The sequence below is a fragment of the Gymnogyps californianus genome, chromosome 1, assembly GCF_018139145.2.
Source record: "Gymnogyps californianus isolate 813 chromosome 1, ASM1813914v2, whole genome shotgun sequence".
Lineage (NCBI taxonomy): Eukaryota > Metazoa > Chordata > Aves > Accipitriformes > Cathartidae > Gymnogyps > Gymnogyps californianus.
In genome coordinates, this window is record NC_059471.1 from 155,743,606 (window position 1) to 155,762,013 (window position 18,408).

General features: G+C 46.7%; 1 protein-coding gene across 4 annotated transcripts in view; it reads right to left on the reverse strand.

Annotated features, from left to right (window-relative positions):
- HIPK2 (homeodomain interacting protein kinase 2) overlaps positions 1 to 18,408 on the reverse strand; it is a 133,804-nt gene that overhangs the window by 73,744 nt on the left and 41,652 nt on the right. For all 4 annotated transcript variants that reach the window (XM_050896496.1, XM_050896481.1, XM_050896490.1 and 1 more), the window contains exon 2: positions 15,397 to 16,495. In XM_050896496.1, the coding sequence (XP_050752453.1) occupies positions 15,397 to 16,495 (1,099 nt within the window). The remainder of the gene's footprint in view (positions 1 to 15,396; positions 16,496 to 18,408) is intronic.

An 18,408-nucleotide genomic window follows, 5' to 3' on the forward strand; every position in this document is an offset into this window, starting at 1 on the left:
ATTAAACCTCATTTTATTGGGATCTTCAAACATCCTACTGGCACTCAAATCGGTCTGGTTTCAGTCCATTTTTACATCCTCACGCTGACCACCTTAAAAATCTTATTAACCTGATGAAAAGTGCTCCCTAGGTCCTACTTTCTAAACAGTACCAAGCTGCTCGTCAGCCCTTACCAAAATGACCGAGAAATAAAGAGTGATCCTCCCCATGTGAGTTACAGGCTTTGCCCCTGCCTCGCTGAGGCGGCAAACCCTGCTGGCTCGCTCCCGTTCACACAGCCCTGCACATGCTCAATAACACCATTGATTTTGTGCAGGCAGAGAGAATCCAATTTTAAAAAGCCACATTGATTCCCACCCATTAAAAACAGAGCAAGCTGCAGTATTTGCTAAATGGATAGAAAAAAAACTGAGGTCAGGGTGGAGTGGTGGGAATAATGTCATTACCCCGAGCTCGTTCTGAAGGACAGAGAACTACAAAAACAGACAATAAAATAGTAACCATTTGACTTTACGTTATTTGTCGTAGTTTCTAAACTACAAAAATAGCAATTCAACAACAAGGGAGTGCCCAGGCGCAGAGACAAGGGATGCACAACGGAAGGCATCCAAGAGCATGTAGCTGTGATTAGTTGCATTTGGAGCATGAAGACACGCACGCAGCGAGAGAGAGCACAGACACAGGAACCGAGAGAGAAGCCCTGCGAGTATCTGCAAGGGCCCTGTCTGCTTTTCATTTCTTTGTTTTAGCACATTAAACAAACAAACAGAGCCATTGCACAGGTCACCGAGGACCTTCCTTCTGCAACTGTGGCCCCAGCTGCACTGCACACAAAAACTATTATTATTCTCTAATGGCTGCACCTTTTGGACAATGATTCAGTGGTGGGGTTTTTTTTTTCTCCTTTTGTGCAGTGCCACTTAGTCTTTCGCTTCATTTTATGTTTTATTCGCACAGTCTTGAAATCTTCATGTAGTGACTAAAAATTCATGAGGAAGCAATAAGTAGCAGCTCCCACTCCCCCCCCCCTCCCCCTTTTCCTAACCATAGCGAGCAGCTAAGTAGGTACTGGGCATATATCGGTGCTGCTGCAGCAGCGAGGGGGTGGGAGAAGCTGCGGGTGGGGAGGGAGATGGTGCTGCAGCCCTGGGGATGCTTCCTCATCCCGCATCTGGGAGCGCAAGCGACAGACGGTGCTGACGTAGGGCACCGCAGCTCATCGGTGCCCAGCAAACGTATCCTAGAGCACAGATACCCCACGATCGCTGCGGTGGCTGTGCTTCAGCTCAACACCGTGCACCACCTGACCACGAGCCTGCCCGCGCGTTGCAGAGCAGTCACTCATCTCTTCAACTTCAGTCCAACGATGTGAACAGGCAAGTGCTTGCTAGCATTAGTGAGGCTTTCATAATTGGTCCCAGCTGGTTAGTTGTAACATGCCTTATTGTTGAGCAACTACCTACTAACGCTGTCAGACATCCCCTGGTTGCATAAGGAGGGTTAGTATCATTATTAATTATGGGCTGCCACCGGCCTGTGTCACACTCTGCAGATAAGAAAGCCTTTAAGCTCCTGGTCAGTCAAGGCCTCATTGGAAAATCTTGTGCCAGCTTCAAGGAAAGCAAGCACAGACTGTAGCCACAGCAGCCTCCTGCCCTTTCTACCACGCTACGGTTCCTGCAGCGCCTCAGTCCTCTCTCCCCTCTGGCTGCTGCAAGGTCTGCTTGCCAAGGCCAGCTACCTGCTGGCCCTCCTGCCACCGCGCCGGCCAGTGTGCAGAAACCCTGGCTCACCAGAGAGGTGCATGTGTGTGCACATGGGTATGTACAATGAGAGCATGGCAGACATTTCAAAGCATCATGAAGAAATGTACCCCAGTGCCCAGCCACGCCACTGATGAAAACCACGACGGCAGCAAATACTAGAGCGTGGCACAGCTCCAAGCATAACCTAAAAGCTAAGCAAGGCAATGCAGCATCAAGCAAATGCACTGTTCCTGGTGTGGAAGGGAAATGCGCAACAATTTGGATCTCTCAGAAGGCACAAGCATGGGGGAAATATAATGGAAGTGACTATTTCGCAAGCTACTTGAGTATACGAATGGCTCTGAAAAAAGTCAAAGTTTGCAACCATCCCTACTCCTCCAGCCCTCACTCGCCATGCAATTTGATCTGTGAGATACAGAAAGTCAGGGGCATTTTCTGCAGAAAACCAAGCAGCGTCCCCTTCCTTCTGCCCTGTCACTGGGCTGCCGTGACAGCCCCCTTCTTACAAAAGTAATGACTATAGTTACATTCTGCACATAGGATTCTTACACAACTTAAAATGCCATTTTGTGGGCAGTAATCAGATCCTGTAGTCCCAGCTTAAGGTAAATACTGTAAGTGTGTCTAGGAGCTAGAGCTCCAGGGTTGCTCAAAAGCACAGACCTTGAACTGGAAATGAGTCTCTTCAAATCCCACGTAAGACCACACTGCAGAATTAGGCTGAGAGGAGCAGTCCACGTGGCTGTATCGGCTGTATAGAGCAACTCTGGCCTTTGCCATCTTAGTCTTTCACCTGAACCAACCTCTCATGCTCTGGGTTTGCTCCTGCTTCTTCTCTCTCCAACTCTACTTTGGCTGCCCTTCAGAGCCTGTGGAGGGCATCAAGGTGCTAGGAAAATGCCCTGACAACTTACAGGTGGGACAGGCACTGCTGCGCTTCTCAAGCTGCCAGGGAGAAGTGGCTGGCAGTTCTTCACCTCTCTCTGATGAGGAGGCTGAAGACTTGGGCTCGTTCAAGGTCCACATAACAGGACATTCCCCAAAGTGGGGGGCTGTCAACTGTGTCTTGACACTCAGCTGCCAAATGCTGCAGATTGATCCTTTTTCTAAGATGTGTGCTATCTCCCCATGCATGCCCAATGCCTCCGATAACCACACAAGAACAGCAAATACACTGCAACGCTTCATATTCGTTACCACCATTCCTCATTTTAGTGTAGCAATTCAACACACGCTTTAATGTCATCCACGTCTCTGGAAGCCAAGAGGGCCATTCACATAAGCTTAAGCTTAGTTTCTTTTGCTAGATCATAGGTACTGATGCTGGAAGGTAATTCTCTAAATCCAACATAAATGTTTAAAGTTTATTCCCAAAGGATTTATGTAGACATAAATATACTGACTAAAAACAAGCAAGACTTTGGGGGCTTTTTATTACCTTCTAAAGTAGCCAGGCACATGGATATTTTATCTCTCTTTTGTATCTGCTTTCTTCTAACTGCACAGTTCAGAGACTTCATACAGATCAGAGGCAAAGTTCAGACTAGCACTGACAATTTCATTAAAAAAAAAAAAAAGAGAGAGAGAGAATTGTGTTTTCTTATGTTCTCTCCTCTTTTATTGCTATTTTCAAAATGAAGAACAGACCCTATCAAAGTGCTAAGGGCTGAAAACATAACTCTAAACGATACAGGAAACTCAACTTTGTGCCAATCCATTTTTATCATCGCTTTGTGGCCATAACAAAGCTGAGAACAAGAGCTAAACAACAGAGAAAAAAGAATAATTTCAACATAATTTTTTTGCTGAAAGTAACATCGGTGACAATAACAAGAATCCATTCAAAAGACAGAATGTTATCTTCCAAGCCAGTTAACATGCCTTTCTTTCTCCGGCTCATTATATATCTTACACATCAAGCAGTATTTTGACCTCACTTACAAAGGAATATGTTTGGAGTGACCACATCTCTGTATGCATATTGGCATTGCTAAGTAAAATCCAGCCTGTGCTACCTTTCCCTTCTCAGGTCCCTCCCGCACCTGCCAAGAGGAGATAGGTTATCAAATGAGCCTCCAGAAAAGCATTTCCAGAAACAACACCATGGCTATCTTCTGCTTTTGCTTGTGCTCATGCAACCCTCCAGAATCCAGTCCGCTAATTTAAGTGACTAACAACGGCAGAAGCTGTATTTTTGACAACTACGGGGATGAGATCACTTAGGTAAGCTTTTATTTTTGATACAGGCCTTCACCATTACTTCCTTTTACCTGCTGAAATCAACTAGCAGTATTTCATCATTAACTTTTTAGCACAGTAACGAGCAAATTCAGCTAGCCTCAGCTGAACCTGTTTACCTTTTAGATTTCATCTGTCCCTCTTAATATTGTTGTGAGCATCAAAGAAATACTCCATTTTCCTCTTGGATGATTATTCTCTGTTTGCAGTCTCCCACTGGCAAGTAAAACACACTTAGATAAAATAAATTGAAACTTTTTTAAGCCACCAGATACTCCTTCCAGCCCACCACCCTGAACTTTCTTTTGAGTGCACAGCTCTGCATGGAAGCAACTAGTTGAAACAGGAATTCTTACTATGGTGGATCTGAAAAAGGCCATCAGCTTTCCTTCTGTATGCCAGCTGTCACATTAACGTGCGTGCTAGCCCTCATGGTCACGTGTACCATTATACTCTCTATTACCCTTTTGTTTAAGGGCCTCAGCCACAAAAATCTTTGTGCATTAGGTGCTGTAAACACAGCCGTGCTTCAGAAAACATGGCATCTGAAGAGAACAGCATAAGGTAAACGGCAACAGACACCTACAGCTAGACTGGAGAGTACAGGGAGAAAACACAGTGTTGCTCAGCAGTATTACCACAAGTGATCTAATTGTACGATCTGCAGTTAAAACGCAACTCATTACAGTACTGCTCCTCTTGTTGTCAAGTTAACTGAAACATTGCTAACTTTTCCTTGTCTGCCTCTACATGAGCACGAGCATCAGCTGCTGGAACAGACGATTCTCCTTCTCCTCTGAAGGCTTCAGCCGGTGAGCTTCCTGGGCTCAGGAGCTGCGCAAGTCACTGGAGTTATCTGAAAACTGTCCCAAGCCTCCCGCAAAGGTAGAAGTTCAGTGATGACACTACAAAACTTTCAGCACTTCTCACCTCTCATCAGGCCTGGGCTACTACACTTGCACTTGAGAACTTCAGCTTCAAACCAGCTAGGAATGGCAGTCGTTGGCAAAAAGAAAAATAACAACAGAGAGTTACCCCAGCTCTTTGAACCATTTAATTTTTGATTCAGAGTCACTTCAGTGAGATTCAGGCCAAACCCCACACATCTGCCCTGCCTCTGCCCCTGAGCAGGAGCCTTTGGAGACAAACAGTAGGTTTGGTAGCAGGTAGAAGTCTGCTACTCCCTGGCTAATGCAAACCAGCAGATGCAGGGACAGAGGGGACAGAACCTGAACGTGCACCCAAGCACCAATCCCGTGCAGTCACAGCAAAATAAAGGCAAAACCTGTCAGCACAAAATAACTCATGTCTGTGCAAGTAAAACAACGGCTATGATTACTTCTGTCCTTCACTAACTAGGAGACAGAGGTCAAGCTGCCACTCAGTGACTCACAGATTACTTTCCAACCTATCACAGGAGAAGCACGCTGTCTCATTTGGAAATCAGCTATCTCTGGTTTTGAAGTCTCCTGATAGCGAGAAGGGTGAAACCTCACCTTCTTTCCTCCCACATCTTTCCTTATATGGGGAACAGCAACCTCCAGGTAGCCACCATCTGTAAGAGGATTTCTCCTCTGCCCTTCCCCCCTTCTCAGTTCCTAGAGCCACTTCCCTTCTATTTATTCCTCTTCGAACTGAAAATTTCTCACAGTATATGTATGCATGCATCTCTTCTGCCCCCCCCCCCCCCCCGTAAAGTACCACAGAATAACCATTGTATGACCTGGCCTAAAAGGCAAAGGACGTTTCCTTGACCTTCCTCCTTAAACAGGTAACAGCTGTGGCTCTAACTCAGCTTAAGTCAGGCCACAAGATTAGTGTTTTTCAAGCACTCTCAACTGCTTGAGAGTTGCTCCTTTTCCCCAGCGTGACCTGGAGAAGGAGGTAGCTACTGAGCCCCCACCTGAGAATTAGGTGCCTTTACATTAGCTTAGGCTAATTTGAAGCATCAGTGCAGCAAGTGGCTTGAGAAGTTAAGACAGAAACTTCAGGGTCTGAAATCACAGCATTCAGGGGTCTGAAGCTGGGGAATGTATAACCCCATACTAATCATAGCATCTTTAGGTAATTTCTCTCTTCTGGTAATGACTCATTCATTTATAAACCAACGTCAGTCACTTTTCTAACCTCATTGCCAATAAGCAGCAGAGCAGAAACACTTTCCAATCAGAAAATGCTCTTCAGTGTAATACAGCTTTTCAGTCCCACTGTGCTGGGGCCTAAAACTTGTGAACCTAATGAATGCACAGATGTATGCAGTAAGCTTCCTCCATGTTACACTTAAATCTCTTGCCTGCAGTGAGCAAACGTACAGGGGGAAGCAAAAACCTGATAAAAAAGGATTTAAATATGTGGTACTTGAGCAAAGCATCCTGAAATCCTGTGCAAACTGTGTTCCTAATGCTGCTTTTTCATATTCAGAAGTGCAGATGATGAATCTCGCTACTCGTAATTCTTCTTATTTTCACACTTGGAGCACCGATCTCATGCCAACAGCCCCTCACCTTGTTCTGCTTCTCAGCAGCCACCACTGCCCTTAGCCAGCTACTGCCCTGACCCAAACATGCATTGAAATAAGGGGAAAAAGACATAGAAAATCATACTCCAGTGTGTTGACTGCAGTGCATTGTCCTTCAGTGGCCACCTACTGCTGGAGTAACATCTGTGGGTCACCACACCGCTGTTCCTATGAGTGGCTGCTGCTGATCTGTCATCGGAGGTGAAAAAAAGAGCACCCTTTCCCCGCTCCGTTTCCTTTGCACTTGGCGAGGAAGCAACTTGAGTGGGAGGAGAGAAAGGAGCAAACACAAAACCACAGAAGCAACTAGGAGCAGAGACCAAACTTTATGTCTTTCATATACATGCAAACAGTGGACTCCGATTGCAGCCGGCCCTTGTTCTAGCCCCGCTAATTGTACCATCACTCACAAGTATCGCTGCAGAAGCAACTGCTTGTCACCGTACTGAGCTAGGTTATTTCCCAGCCCCTGGTCTGAGCACAGGTATCTTTACCAAAAGACAGTATGTCTTTTATGTACTACAGAGATGGAGTCTGAAGCGCTACAGCCAATAGCTGCAATAGGAGGGGTTTGATTTCTCTTAGGTAAATAGTTCTTTTTAAGTAAAACAAGCTAGCCATTTGTAGCTGTTTCAGACCTGCCCTGGTACAGTAAATATGAGAGTGACCTTGATTTTTCACATCATTTCACCAGGCTGCAACCTTAAAGGGACTTACTGTGCTTATAAAGCTCAAGAGAAGAAAAATAGACAGCAGGAAATCCTGTGACAGGCTTGTTTTGGTGATCATGTGAGAGAGACAGTAGCAGGAGAAGAAAAAAAAAAACCACCAAAAAAACCCTAAACCCAAGAACACCTGTGGCCAACCTGCAAGTGGGGAGACTGGGACTTCTGAGCCTCTTACTGATCCTCCCAGCGTTACTGAAACGACTCTAGCAGCAAGTGTAGAGAAGGTAGGGATTAGTTTAGGATTCAGTGCTGGGTTTAAAAGAAAAAGGTTCATGCATGTTTATGTCAGGAGTTCCCAGATCACTTCAGGTGGTAGTACGCGGACTGGTAACAAGTGTATTTGCACACTGCCTCCTTTCTGCAAGCCCTCTCAAAAGCACGCGGGAACTCCAGCTCAGCCGCATTTGAAGCGCATTTGTTTCCAAACCAGAAGGTGTTGCTTTCGGGGAGGTCAGCCCCAGGCATGGGACTGCGTGGCACTGGGTGGTTTGAATGCCCACAGAGACATGGTGTGCTTAAACGGGAAAGTTATGGAGTAGAGGGGGTGGAGGGGAAGAGGAGCACTGTTCTCCAAAATCATGTCCCTCCGGAGCTGATGTGGAGAAGGGTGAGGTGAGCTGCCCCAGCGTGGGCAGGACACCTGTGTCAGAGCTGGTGGTCGACCACTGAGCCCTGGTCAGCAGCCCTGCCACCGCGGCTCTGCTCCTGCTCCCTGCCCGCACAGCACTGCCTGGGCCACGGGCAGCCCCACTGAGGTTGAATGGGGCTGCCTGCATCCAGAGGGCTGCCTTTCCCTCTATGGGGATCACTGACATGCTTAAAGGCTGCGGCAGCCTTGGGAAAATGCTCTTCTTTTAGAAGCAAATTTGCATGTACCTTCTTTTCCCTGTGTTTTGCTTGCTCTTTTGCACAACTGCCATTTTCCTAAAAAAGGGATCTTTGTTGTTTAGCCATTCACCTGTTCCCAGTGCTCATCCCCTCACCTGAGGCCATCATCCTGCCGCTTGCACTGGTCGCAGTGGCAATCCTATCCCCTTTCCACATCTAAAGGGAGATTGTAACCTCGGGCAGGGAAGAGAAACCGCTGGAAATTAGGAACTCCTAAGAAACAAACACTCTTTTTCACGCAAGTATCTCTAACAGTGATGAACATGGGAAAAGCAATGTGGGAATGACAGGGTATGGTTAACAGGTGGCCCAAAGCCCAGATTTCAGGGTGCTCGTAGGCTCTCTGGTTGTTCCAACAATTAATGGTGAATGTGGCAGCCAAAAATCTTTTTATTTAATTTTTTTGTTGTTAATCTGTGCTTAGCAGGACTTTGCCAACAGTTCCCTGTGGTATTTTACCTCGTTGGACTATGGCAGAGGTTTTGCAACTCCAGCTGACTGGTGAGGACCAGAGCCCCTCACCCGTGGGGTGGCACCTGCTTATGGAAAACCAGTGCTCCTGACCCTGGTACCTGCCTCCGGCTGCCTTTCACAAACTTGTCTCTGATCTACAATACCCCTAATGGATTGAGCCCTGCCTGTGGGGACACAGGTTCCTTCCTTTCCAGCCACCAAGACAAAACTGAGATCTGCAGAAGGAATAATGCCGTATAGGAGCTGTTTTCAGAGAGGGGAGAGGGGAGAGAAGGGACTGGCTCAGCACTCAGTTGAGATATTTGATTTTCCACCACTCAGCCATGGATGAGCCAAAAGGAAGCAGCACAAGACTTCTCCCCCTCCTCGGGCTATCGACGACTTCTCCTTGCTGGGGAAAGCCTCTCTGTCAGGTTCCTTGCAAACAGCCCTTTGTTACAAATATTCTTGGGCCTGGAGGCACATAACCGGGCATATTTTATACACTTGGTTAATAAATAAACAAAGCCATCCTGTGACGGCCTTTCCGACTCCGCACAGGGACGCAGGGCTCCTCTCAGAGCAAGGCCAGTGTCACGTGCTGGCGCCGGGCAGGGAGATGCTGCAGCGTCACAGAGAAAGGGGCAGATCGCTAACTTTGACAAGATAAAGGAGGAGCTGGCGTGTCTGCTCAGAGCAAAATAAAAAACACCTAGGGAAATGGTAAGAAGGTTTCAGCAGAGAAAACCCTAGGGAGACTCCAGTCTGAGGAGATTGTTTAGGCCGAAATATAGGTTTTTCTGTTTTAAATTAGATCCCAGAAAAGGAGTTATTTTGGAATATACAGTGTGTATCTTCTGTTGGATGCACCACGGGCACAACGCTGGTTTACCATCCCTGCTCCGAGGTGATTTATACACAAAGGAACTTGGCAAAGAATTATCTTTGCTTGAGTTTTGTAAAACCAAAAACCAACCTGGCCTGACTATCACAGAGATGGGACAAAGCCAAAAGCTTTCAACTGAATGTCTGTTCCCTTCCAAGACTCAGTGGTCTGAGTACAATGAAACTGAGATTCAATTAATCCTGGTGTTGGTTTTGCAAAAAAAATTCTGCTGAATTTTGGTTCTGAAAAAAACAACTCCAAACTCTGAGTGTCCTTGGGAAAGAAATGAACAACTGCTTAAAATAGTATAGCTTGAAGTCTGCTTTCCTCCACAAAGTCTTCTGCAATGTATTGCCTGTTTTGCAAGCCTGCAGTCCTACCAGCTGTGATCATCACTAAGTGAAACTGAGCTTAGAGTTCAGCAATGAATTTGGTGGTTTTGCTCCAGTCCCCAGAAGAAACTTTCCTCCTCAAATGATCTAGCTATCCTGCTCTTTACCTTGGAGAGGCAGTCAGTAAAGCAGTGAATGTTGCAGGTAGGATTGAAACAGACTGGCAGAGCAATGAGGCTCCCACAGCTGCAAAAGCAGTCAAGTCTGAGACAGAGATGTTTTTGCAAGTCCAGAATGGCAGAAGATTTTGAAATGTAAGTGCACTAACACTGTTATACAAGGACGTAACAGATACCAATTCACTGAGTAAACTAATAAGCATAGCCTATCTCTGCTGCCGTTACTACTGCCTCATTTAAAGGGCAGTTTTGGCGAGAATGACACACTCTGAGTCACATAATGGGGAAGAGGTTGTGACGCTGCTCGGGAATCTACCTTGCTTTGGCTCCCTGTCAGCATGGCTAGAGGACTGATACCTGTCATGGCACGATGTCGACATGTGGCAAGATGGATCCAGTTTAGCCCCCTGCATCCCTCAGGACCTGCACTCACCCAGCTAAGCATGTACAGCCAGTTAAAAAACACACCTGCACACAGCCTCACTATATACTCCGTGTGGGCAGTTGACAACATGCACGTAGGCCTTTATGCCTGCATATTTTCTTGCAGTGTCTGAAACTAGACTGATAAACACCTCTTCAAACTGATACTCAGCTTCATTCTCTGTTATCCAAACATTTCATCAAAGGCCACTTACCTACAAAGCAGACATCTCGACCCAAGCCAGACACGCCACATACCAAAGCCTTTTGAAAACAAGGAACCAAAACTACATTTATCCGTTAATAGTGCAGGGGTGACAGCCATTATTTTATATCTGCAATATTTTGCAAATTCTAAAAGACTTAAATCTCATAAGGTGATTATGCCATTAATTAGTGAAACGCTGTCATCCCTGGGGTGCAACACAGCAGCTGTTTCAGCTGAGCAGGAAAGAAAAGCCAAGAGGGCAAGGTAGCATAGTGGTAGTGCCCCCAGGAGAAGCCCTCCTGCTCCAAGCATCCCAGCGCTGCCACCCCACGCTAGGGAACCACTCTGGTTCCAGCAAGGGAGGATCGCATCTCCACCCGCCACCCCAACCACCCCCTCTCTCAGAGGCTAGTAACTCCTCTTCCACCTGGGTGCATGAATGTGGGCTCTAACGGAGGAGGCATCTGTTGCAGGCTGAGCCCTGCATTTCTCCGGATGTGGGTTTTCCCGGGAAGTTGTTCATACATGGATTATCAACCCAGAGGGGATCTCTCTGGTCATGCATCCCTCTGACCTCCTGCAAAACGGAGATCACAGAGACTACCTCAATGATCTCCCCTTCAAACTGCAGCATAAAAAGGAAAAGGAAAAAATAAAATCCCATGAAGATACCCCATGACGCAGCAGCTATCACAGCTTTTTGATCGGTTGCTCTGTGAACAGGGCTTCATTTCTAGCCTAAGCATGTCCGGCTAAAACTGTCAGCTGCAAAGCCCTGCTCCTGCACTGCGAGCTGGGCAGAGCAGCCCTCCATTGGCAGCTTCGGTTCCTCACACAGGCACCTCCAGACCATGGCTGCGTCACCATGTACCTCCATGAAGGGTCACTGATCAGGCCCAGGCCGACTCAGCTAGTGATAAGTGACAAGACAAAGGACTACGGTGACTGGGGCGCAGGCTGGGACCACTGTCCCAAGCAAGGGAGAACGCTTGAACGGCCACCAGCCAGGTCCTACACACGCAGGCTAAGGATGCTACAGGAGGAACGCTTTGTACCACAGTGAGTTTTGCACCACAGGCTGAAGATGGGTGGGAGGAAGGAGGCTGATCCTGTTCACAGCACTCCCCCTTTTAGATGACAACTCTGACCACAGTACTGACAAAATCTCTGACTTGGCTGGAGCAGCAGCGCAAGGAGCGGCCGACAAAATCGGGATGGGGCAGGAGAGCCCCTGCGCGGCCCGCCAGCACTGGCGGGGAGCTGGGGGAGCGATGCGAGCGCGACGGTGCCAGAGCTGCGCCACCATCGGGGATGGGATAGATGTGGTGGTGTGGGCCTTGTGGGTCAGAGGACCCTATCCCTGGTTCCCCATCTGCTCTGGGGTCATTCCCCTTTAGTAAAGGACTCAGGACCAGGAGCTTTAAGCTCTCACAATGGCTGTGACGTCCTTTGTCATTTCGGTGCAGAGCCAGTGGCAGGGCCCAGGGTGCGCCTGTCCCCCCACCCCGCCAGGCTCTGGCTGGTGTTCATCCCCTTCGCCAGAGGCCTGGGGCAGGCACTGGGGATGTGATGGTGCGGCCCTCCCAGAGGGGGACTCTCCATGGCGAGGGGTGTTCCTGCAAGGCCCACCTTAGCCTGGCGTGTCCTGCCTCTCTCGGGCCCCTCTACAGTCAGGAACGAGGGAGAAAAATCTCCAGAGTATCAATTATGGCAGCAGATCTAGCCTGGAGGAGGCTACATCCTCTGAGAGGGATGGGAGCTAAGTTTTGCTAGACTAAAGACATTTTGATGACCATTTTTGATACCTTCTGTCCCACCCTGCCACCTCAATACCATCGCGATCCTTCTGGAGAGCACTGGCTTAGTCTGACAGAAACATCCCCGGCGGGACAGAAACGTTGCTGATGTTGGGGCGCCCAGCGAGGGCCCCCGAGCTGCACCAGCAGCACAATACCAAGTCTGCCCACCGTTCCTCTCACAAGAAACTGGGCTGAAGGATCCGCTTTGTCTTCAGAGCACATTACACGGCAGCAACGGCAAATCACTCACGTAAAGTCTGCAAGCAGCCGTGGGACTGTCTTAGCTTATGCTGGGCTATACAGATTCGGGTCAAGAAAGAGCACAGAGTTTGTTTACAGACACTTCTGTCTTCCACCTCTGGGAGAAGAAAATAGGCCTATCATTTATAGGAAGAGGAAAGGCCTTATATTGCTCTGAGAATGAGCAGGATCCCACACAACTTTCCTCACTTGAAAGGATTTGGCCATCACATTCTTGCAAGTAATGTTAAACAAAAAAAAAAGAGGGAGAAGAAAAAGCAAGTTGTTAATAAAATATGGGGACGATCTGGGAATTTGCTCCCAAAAGCCCATGATAAAAAACCTCCAGCTGAGAGCCGACCTCTACATTATATTCCCCAGTGCTCTGCCTCGTCTTTCCTTAAATGCACGGGGCACAGGGCTTCTGTCACTTCTTTGGCATGCCTGCTTAGAGTCTGAGAGGTTTTACTCCGAGGAAGCTTTTCCTTCACGTTCAGCTTAAATGTGCCATTTCTTAAAGTCATCCCCTTGTCTTTTATACTCTAGCAAGCAAAACAAGTGTAAATTAAATGGAAGACACATGAAATCTTTATAAAGCCCAGTGTTTCCCCTAGCATGAAAGTTCCTTCTCTTTGGAGTGGAATGGGTCTTTACTCTGTGCTGTATTTTTCCCCATCAGAAAATGAAGAAGAATATAAATTTTCCTCATGACTTGAATTTAGCTTCATCAGCAGCCCCCTGCTGATGTAATTCAACCCAACGAGATTTTTCTTTTTCTTTTTTTTTCTCCCGGTGAGCTGCTGCCCCTTTTCCCCTCCTCCCATCAATTCAGGCATGGAAAACAAGGGTGGAATTAGACAGACAGAACTTATGATCTAACAAGCTGCAACTTCAGACTGGGCAGGAATAACATTTAAAATATAAAAAGCAAATTTTATCAAGCCTTTTCCTCCCCAGAGACTGCCACAAAAATATTCCTTGTTTGTCGCTGAGAATGAACCATTTTTCTCTTTCATTTCTGCTTTCTGTCACATATTTCATTTTGGCTGCCCCTTCTGTCTTTCAGCTAGGGACCTAGGCTGCTAATGCAGTATCACAGATAGCTCAACAACAAAATGCCTGTATTATCTTTTTTTTTTTTTAATTCTAGTCTGCCAGGTAATTGCAACCCTAAAAGCTTTTGCATATTTACCACAGAAACATGTCTCTCCTGGAGGATGGGACTGTCATCAGGTAGAATATTTCATTTAATAAGCCTCTTCTGAGGTATAAACTAGGGTTGGGGTTTTTTTTCTGGCCTCCTTCAGAGCAAAGGACAAGCAGATAAAAATCAGCTACTGCAGTGCTACACTGTCAAAGTTCCTGTTCCAGTGAAAATTAACTCTTCCCAAGCTCAGAGCTCAGGTGGGCTTTGCCACTGTGATGTTTATGAAGTAGGAAAAGGGTCTGTTATCAACTCATGTTGGTTTTTTGCCCCCAGTCCTCCCCATGTATAAGACAGATTTCTTTCCTATTTACAAACAGAGCAACTACCCTGCTTTTCTGTAACCCATCTGATGAGCTGTGGTTGCTGCCAGGACTGATTTTCATTAAATCAGTCATCAAGAAGGATCACATTTTCCCTCTTTGCCCCTGTTTCACAGAATTACAACAACAAAAACATGGCCTGAACATTTCTAAATTCAGCTGTCATCTAAAGACAAATTCCCTTCTTTTCCCCCCCTATTTTCCCCCACCCCTGAGGTAGCAGTAGAATTGCTTTTCTCGGTCCTTGGCATGTTGAATCAAGCTGACTGGTACCAAAGAGAGGGTCTGAGGAGAACATCTACAGACAGACTTTGTGTCTTGGAGTCAAGACAGAGGGAGAGGATGACCTTCCAGGGGTTATGAGAAGAGACTGCTTTGATGAAACTTCAACAGACTGAAGAGGGATATAGCTGGTTCACACATTTCGCTTTGGGCATGCCTACACAGAGGTCAGAACTCCATCCTAGCATGTAACACACCTGCAGTTAAAAGCACTGTGAGTGGGAATCGACTGTCCATGACAGGTCCTCAGTCCAACACCAAATTACTGACAATACTCATTCATCCCTACCAACAGCTTCCCACATGGAGAAAGGTGTTTCCAGCCTGGCCAGGCTGCCTGCTTGCCTGGAGCAGAGCCGACAAGAGCCTGCCAGAATCCTCCCATTGACTCCAGCAAGCTCCACAGCCTGTGTGAAAACTACTCCTTGACAAAGCATCTTCTGCATCCATACAGTTTTCCTGTGGGCCAACCTTATTCTTGTAAAGTCCCTGGTTTCACATATGAGTGAAGACTGGAAGACATATCTGAAATACAGACTGATTGTTTAGGTTAAGGTCTTTCTGAAACCAAGAACCTACTTGCATTGACTTGGAAAGGAAATGTAGACTCTCCAGATACATCCCATCTTCTGGAAACAGTCCCAGAGAGAACAAAGTACTGACAGAGGTGAAAGGCTTTCTAAATTGTAACTGGCAAACTCTATTTTTACAACATTTTATGGTTATTTACAAATTTACAATGGTTTTCAATGCAAGCAAACTCCAAGAGGTCAGGATACCATTTTTTCCTATCATCACCAACAAGCCATTCTAAGAGCCACCCCAGTTTAGGATTAAGGGATGACTCTCATTCATTTACAGGAATGTAGGAAAATTTCCATAGGTAAAATACTTCTCCTAGTAACGTTACATGAGCCCAGTCTCTTACCTGTAATATCTGGATTGAAGGTAGGTAGAACACACAGCTTTAGACACATGACTAGCTGAACCAAAGTCTATGACCTTGACCCTATATGGCTGTCGGGATGGGTCTACCAACATGATGTTCTCTGGTTTGAGATCAGCATGAATCAGTCCCAGGCTTTTCAGCTTCATTAGGGCAGTTGCTACCTGCTGGAGAATTGGTCGAATGTACTTAAGGGGCAAGGGACTGAATTTGTTTTGTTTTAGGAAATCATAGAGGTTCTGCTCCAACATTTCAAAGACCAAGCACGTGTGATTCTTGTGCTGGAAGCACTCGTACGCGCGGACAAAGTTGTAGTCATCCGCACTTTCTGTGCTCAGCCGAGCCAGGATGCTCACTTCAATCTGGCCTTGCCGGGCATAGGAAGGATGGTTCTTTAGGATCTTGATGGCCACAATCTCATTAGTGCCACGTTTCCAGCATTTGACTACTTGTCCAAAGGTTCCACGGCCAAGAAACTCTAACACTTCGTACGTGTTGGTCATGGAACAGAGCACCTCATGTTGCACCAGCTGGTAATCCCCTTCGCTGTTGGAACCACTGTTTTTGGAGGTGGCCGTGGAGGTGGTGGCGGTGGCTACAGTGGCCCCACTGGCATTGTTCTGAATCATTGGTGGATGCTCTTCGATGATCTGCACGCTGCTTGTGTTCTCGATCTCCTCACTCTTGCGCTTAAGTCCACATTTTTGGTAGGTGTCCAGAAGGCTCACAGTGCTGCGACGCATCAGGTTGTGTGGCCCGCCCAGTGTTTGCCCAGACACTGCAACCACACCAGAAGTGCTGTTGGCGGATGTCACCACAATGTGCCCCGTGCTTGCTGGGAAGATGATGGTCTGTTCGTAAGGGATGCTCGGATTGGGGATCTGGAGGGAGGCGTTGACGGCTGCTGCGGCGGCTGCTTGGGAGGACTGCACGTTCTTGCTCTGGCTGTAGACTTTGCTGTGTGTGCCGTACCCAGTCATATCCCAGTTCGAACTCGGCTCCACTTTCAGTTTCTTCACGCTACAGAAGGCACTTGACTGAAGGGTGTGAGGAGAGAAAACTTGCACATGCGAGGCCATACCTGCAATACAACATCAGAGTGAAACCACAGTGTCAAAATGCCTTCCCCAGCTTTTTTCATTTGTTCAGTGGCAGGAAGGGAAAATGGGATACAGACTTCAGATACAGCACACACACACACACACACACAAGAATCAAGTTCTTCCAGAAATATGTATTCAACACAAATAAAACATTATGCTCTAAAATAAATCATTATCCCTGATTGAACTATACAAACAACCACCAAGATTCCTGCTGTCTTGCTCTCCCCCTTCTCATTTTTAATAACAGGAATGTAAATGTTATTTTTACCTCCTCTGCCTAAAGAGACTCCTATTCCGATTGTCTCCATGAATATATCTAGCTCTCAGGAAGAACTCACGTCAAATACTGCAAAGTATTCTGCCTATAGAAGCCAAATCTCAAATCCTCAGGCTCATCCTATATTAAACAGTTTGGTGGATCTGACTTAAGCCCTTCGTTTATTCCCATAAAACCACTGTGTAGCTTGTGGCCTGTAGAGAGCCAGGATGGGACCAGGAGATGAAACACCGTGACAAAATGGAGGTGTGCAGACAAAGTTGAGGAGCCAGGACAGAAGCAGCAGATGATGTTTCAGGTTGCTTGCCAAGTCTGCGTGTGGGAATTGTGCACAATGCTGGTCTGTGCTCAGGGACACTGGAGATGGGAGTTACACAACATGAACTTCACTGTGTGCTCTCAGTTCTCCCAGATTTATAAAATTGTGTTCATCTACTCTTATTCACAGTGACAATACCATCACTGGAAAGCAGATCCCCTGGAAATGAACGGCATTGTTAATGAAGCAACGTACACATTAGCATGTGGCAGAATTAGGTCCTAATAGAACTTTACTTTTTAAGAAAAGACAAAAACCTATTTTACTGCAAGCTTCTTTGGTTCTAGAAGAGTTAATGATCTTCTACATCTTTATTAAAAAAAACCCCACCAAACAAACAAACAAAGAAAACCACCTCATAACCAAAGTGAAAATAAAGTATCACTGCGACAGACTTACTGAAGGATTCTGAGTAATATTCCACTGAAACAGAAAATGCTCCTGTTCAGAAAAAAAGATGTGGTCCACAGAGAAGAGGACATCTAAGTCCTGACGTGCTGCCAGCTCTCCCTGCCCAGGGTAGAGATGGTACTGCTGGGGCAAAGGTATTGTGAATGGCACAAATCTATGGGGATTCCTGGGGCAGGAGTCAGTGCCCGGGGGGAGTTAAAGCAGAAAGGCACAGCCTCCTTCACCCTTCTATCTGTCGTCAGTGTTTCTTTTTAATAAACCAGAATGAATAGGGAAGAAAAAGACAATATGCTGAGCTGGCACCGTTGCTGAATTATTAAGCACAAACATAACCTTGACTTGTTTTCAACTTTAAAAAGTTAAAAGCTGAATGAATGCTTCAGTGACAAAACCACAACAAACTCCGCAGTGCACATGGATGACTTCTTCATGTGGAGACCTGAGATATCTAACACTCGGCTCCCTTTCCTAAAAGAAACCCATTCTCCACTAGTCCGTGTTGCTCTTCGGAAGATTTTCTGGAGCTTATATGTACACATACACACTCACACACATGCATGCATAAACACATACACCCATATAGAAAAATACGAATGTTACTCCACACTTCCAATGCTGAGTAGCATGGTGAAGCAAACACACCTAAACACACCAAACACCCATTTTCCAGTTAATTCCCAGCAGCCCAAAGCCCAGGAACTGCTCAGGAGAGGGCCGCTGTGGTGAGCCAAAAACCACCGTACGTAGCTACACAGAAGTAACCAGCAAAGCAATCACTCCAGTTTGCTTCAACACCCCCACCTTCACCCCTGCCACAGTGACGAATTTATGAAGACAGGCAGACACAGAAGAAAACCCCTATCAGGACACATGGGGAAACC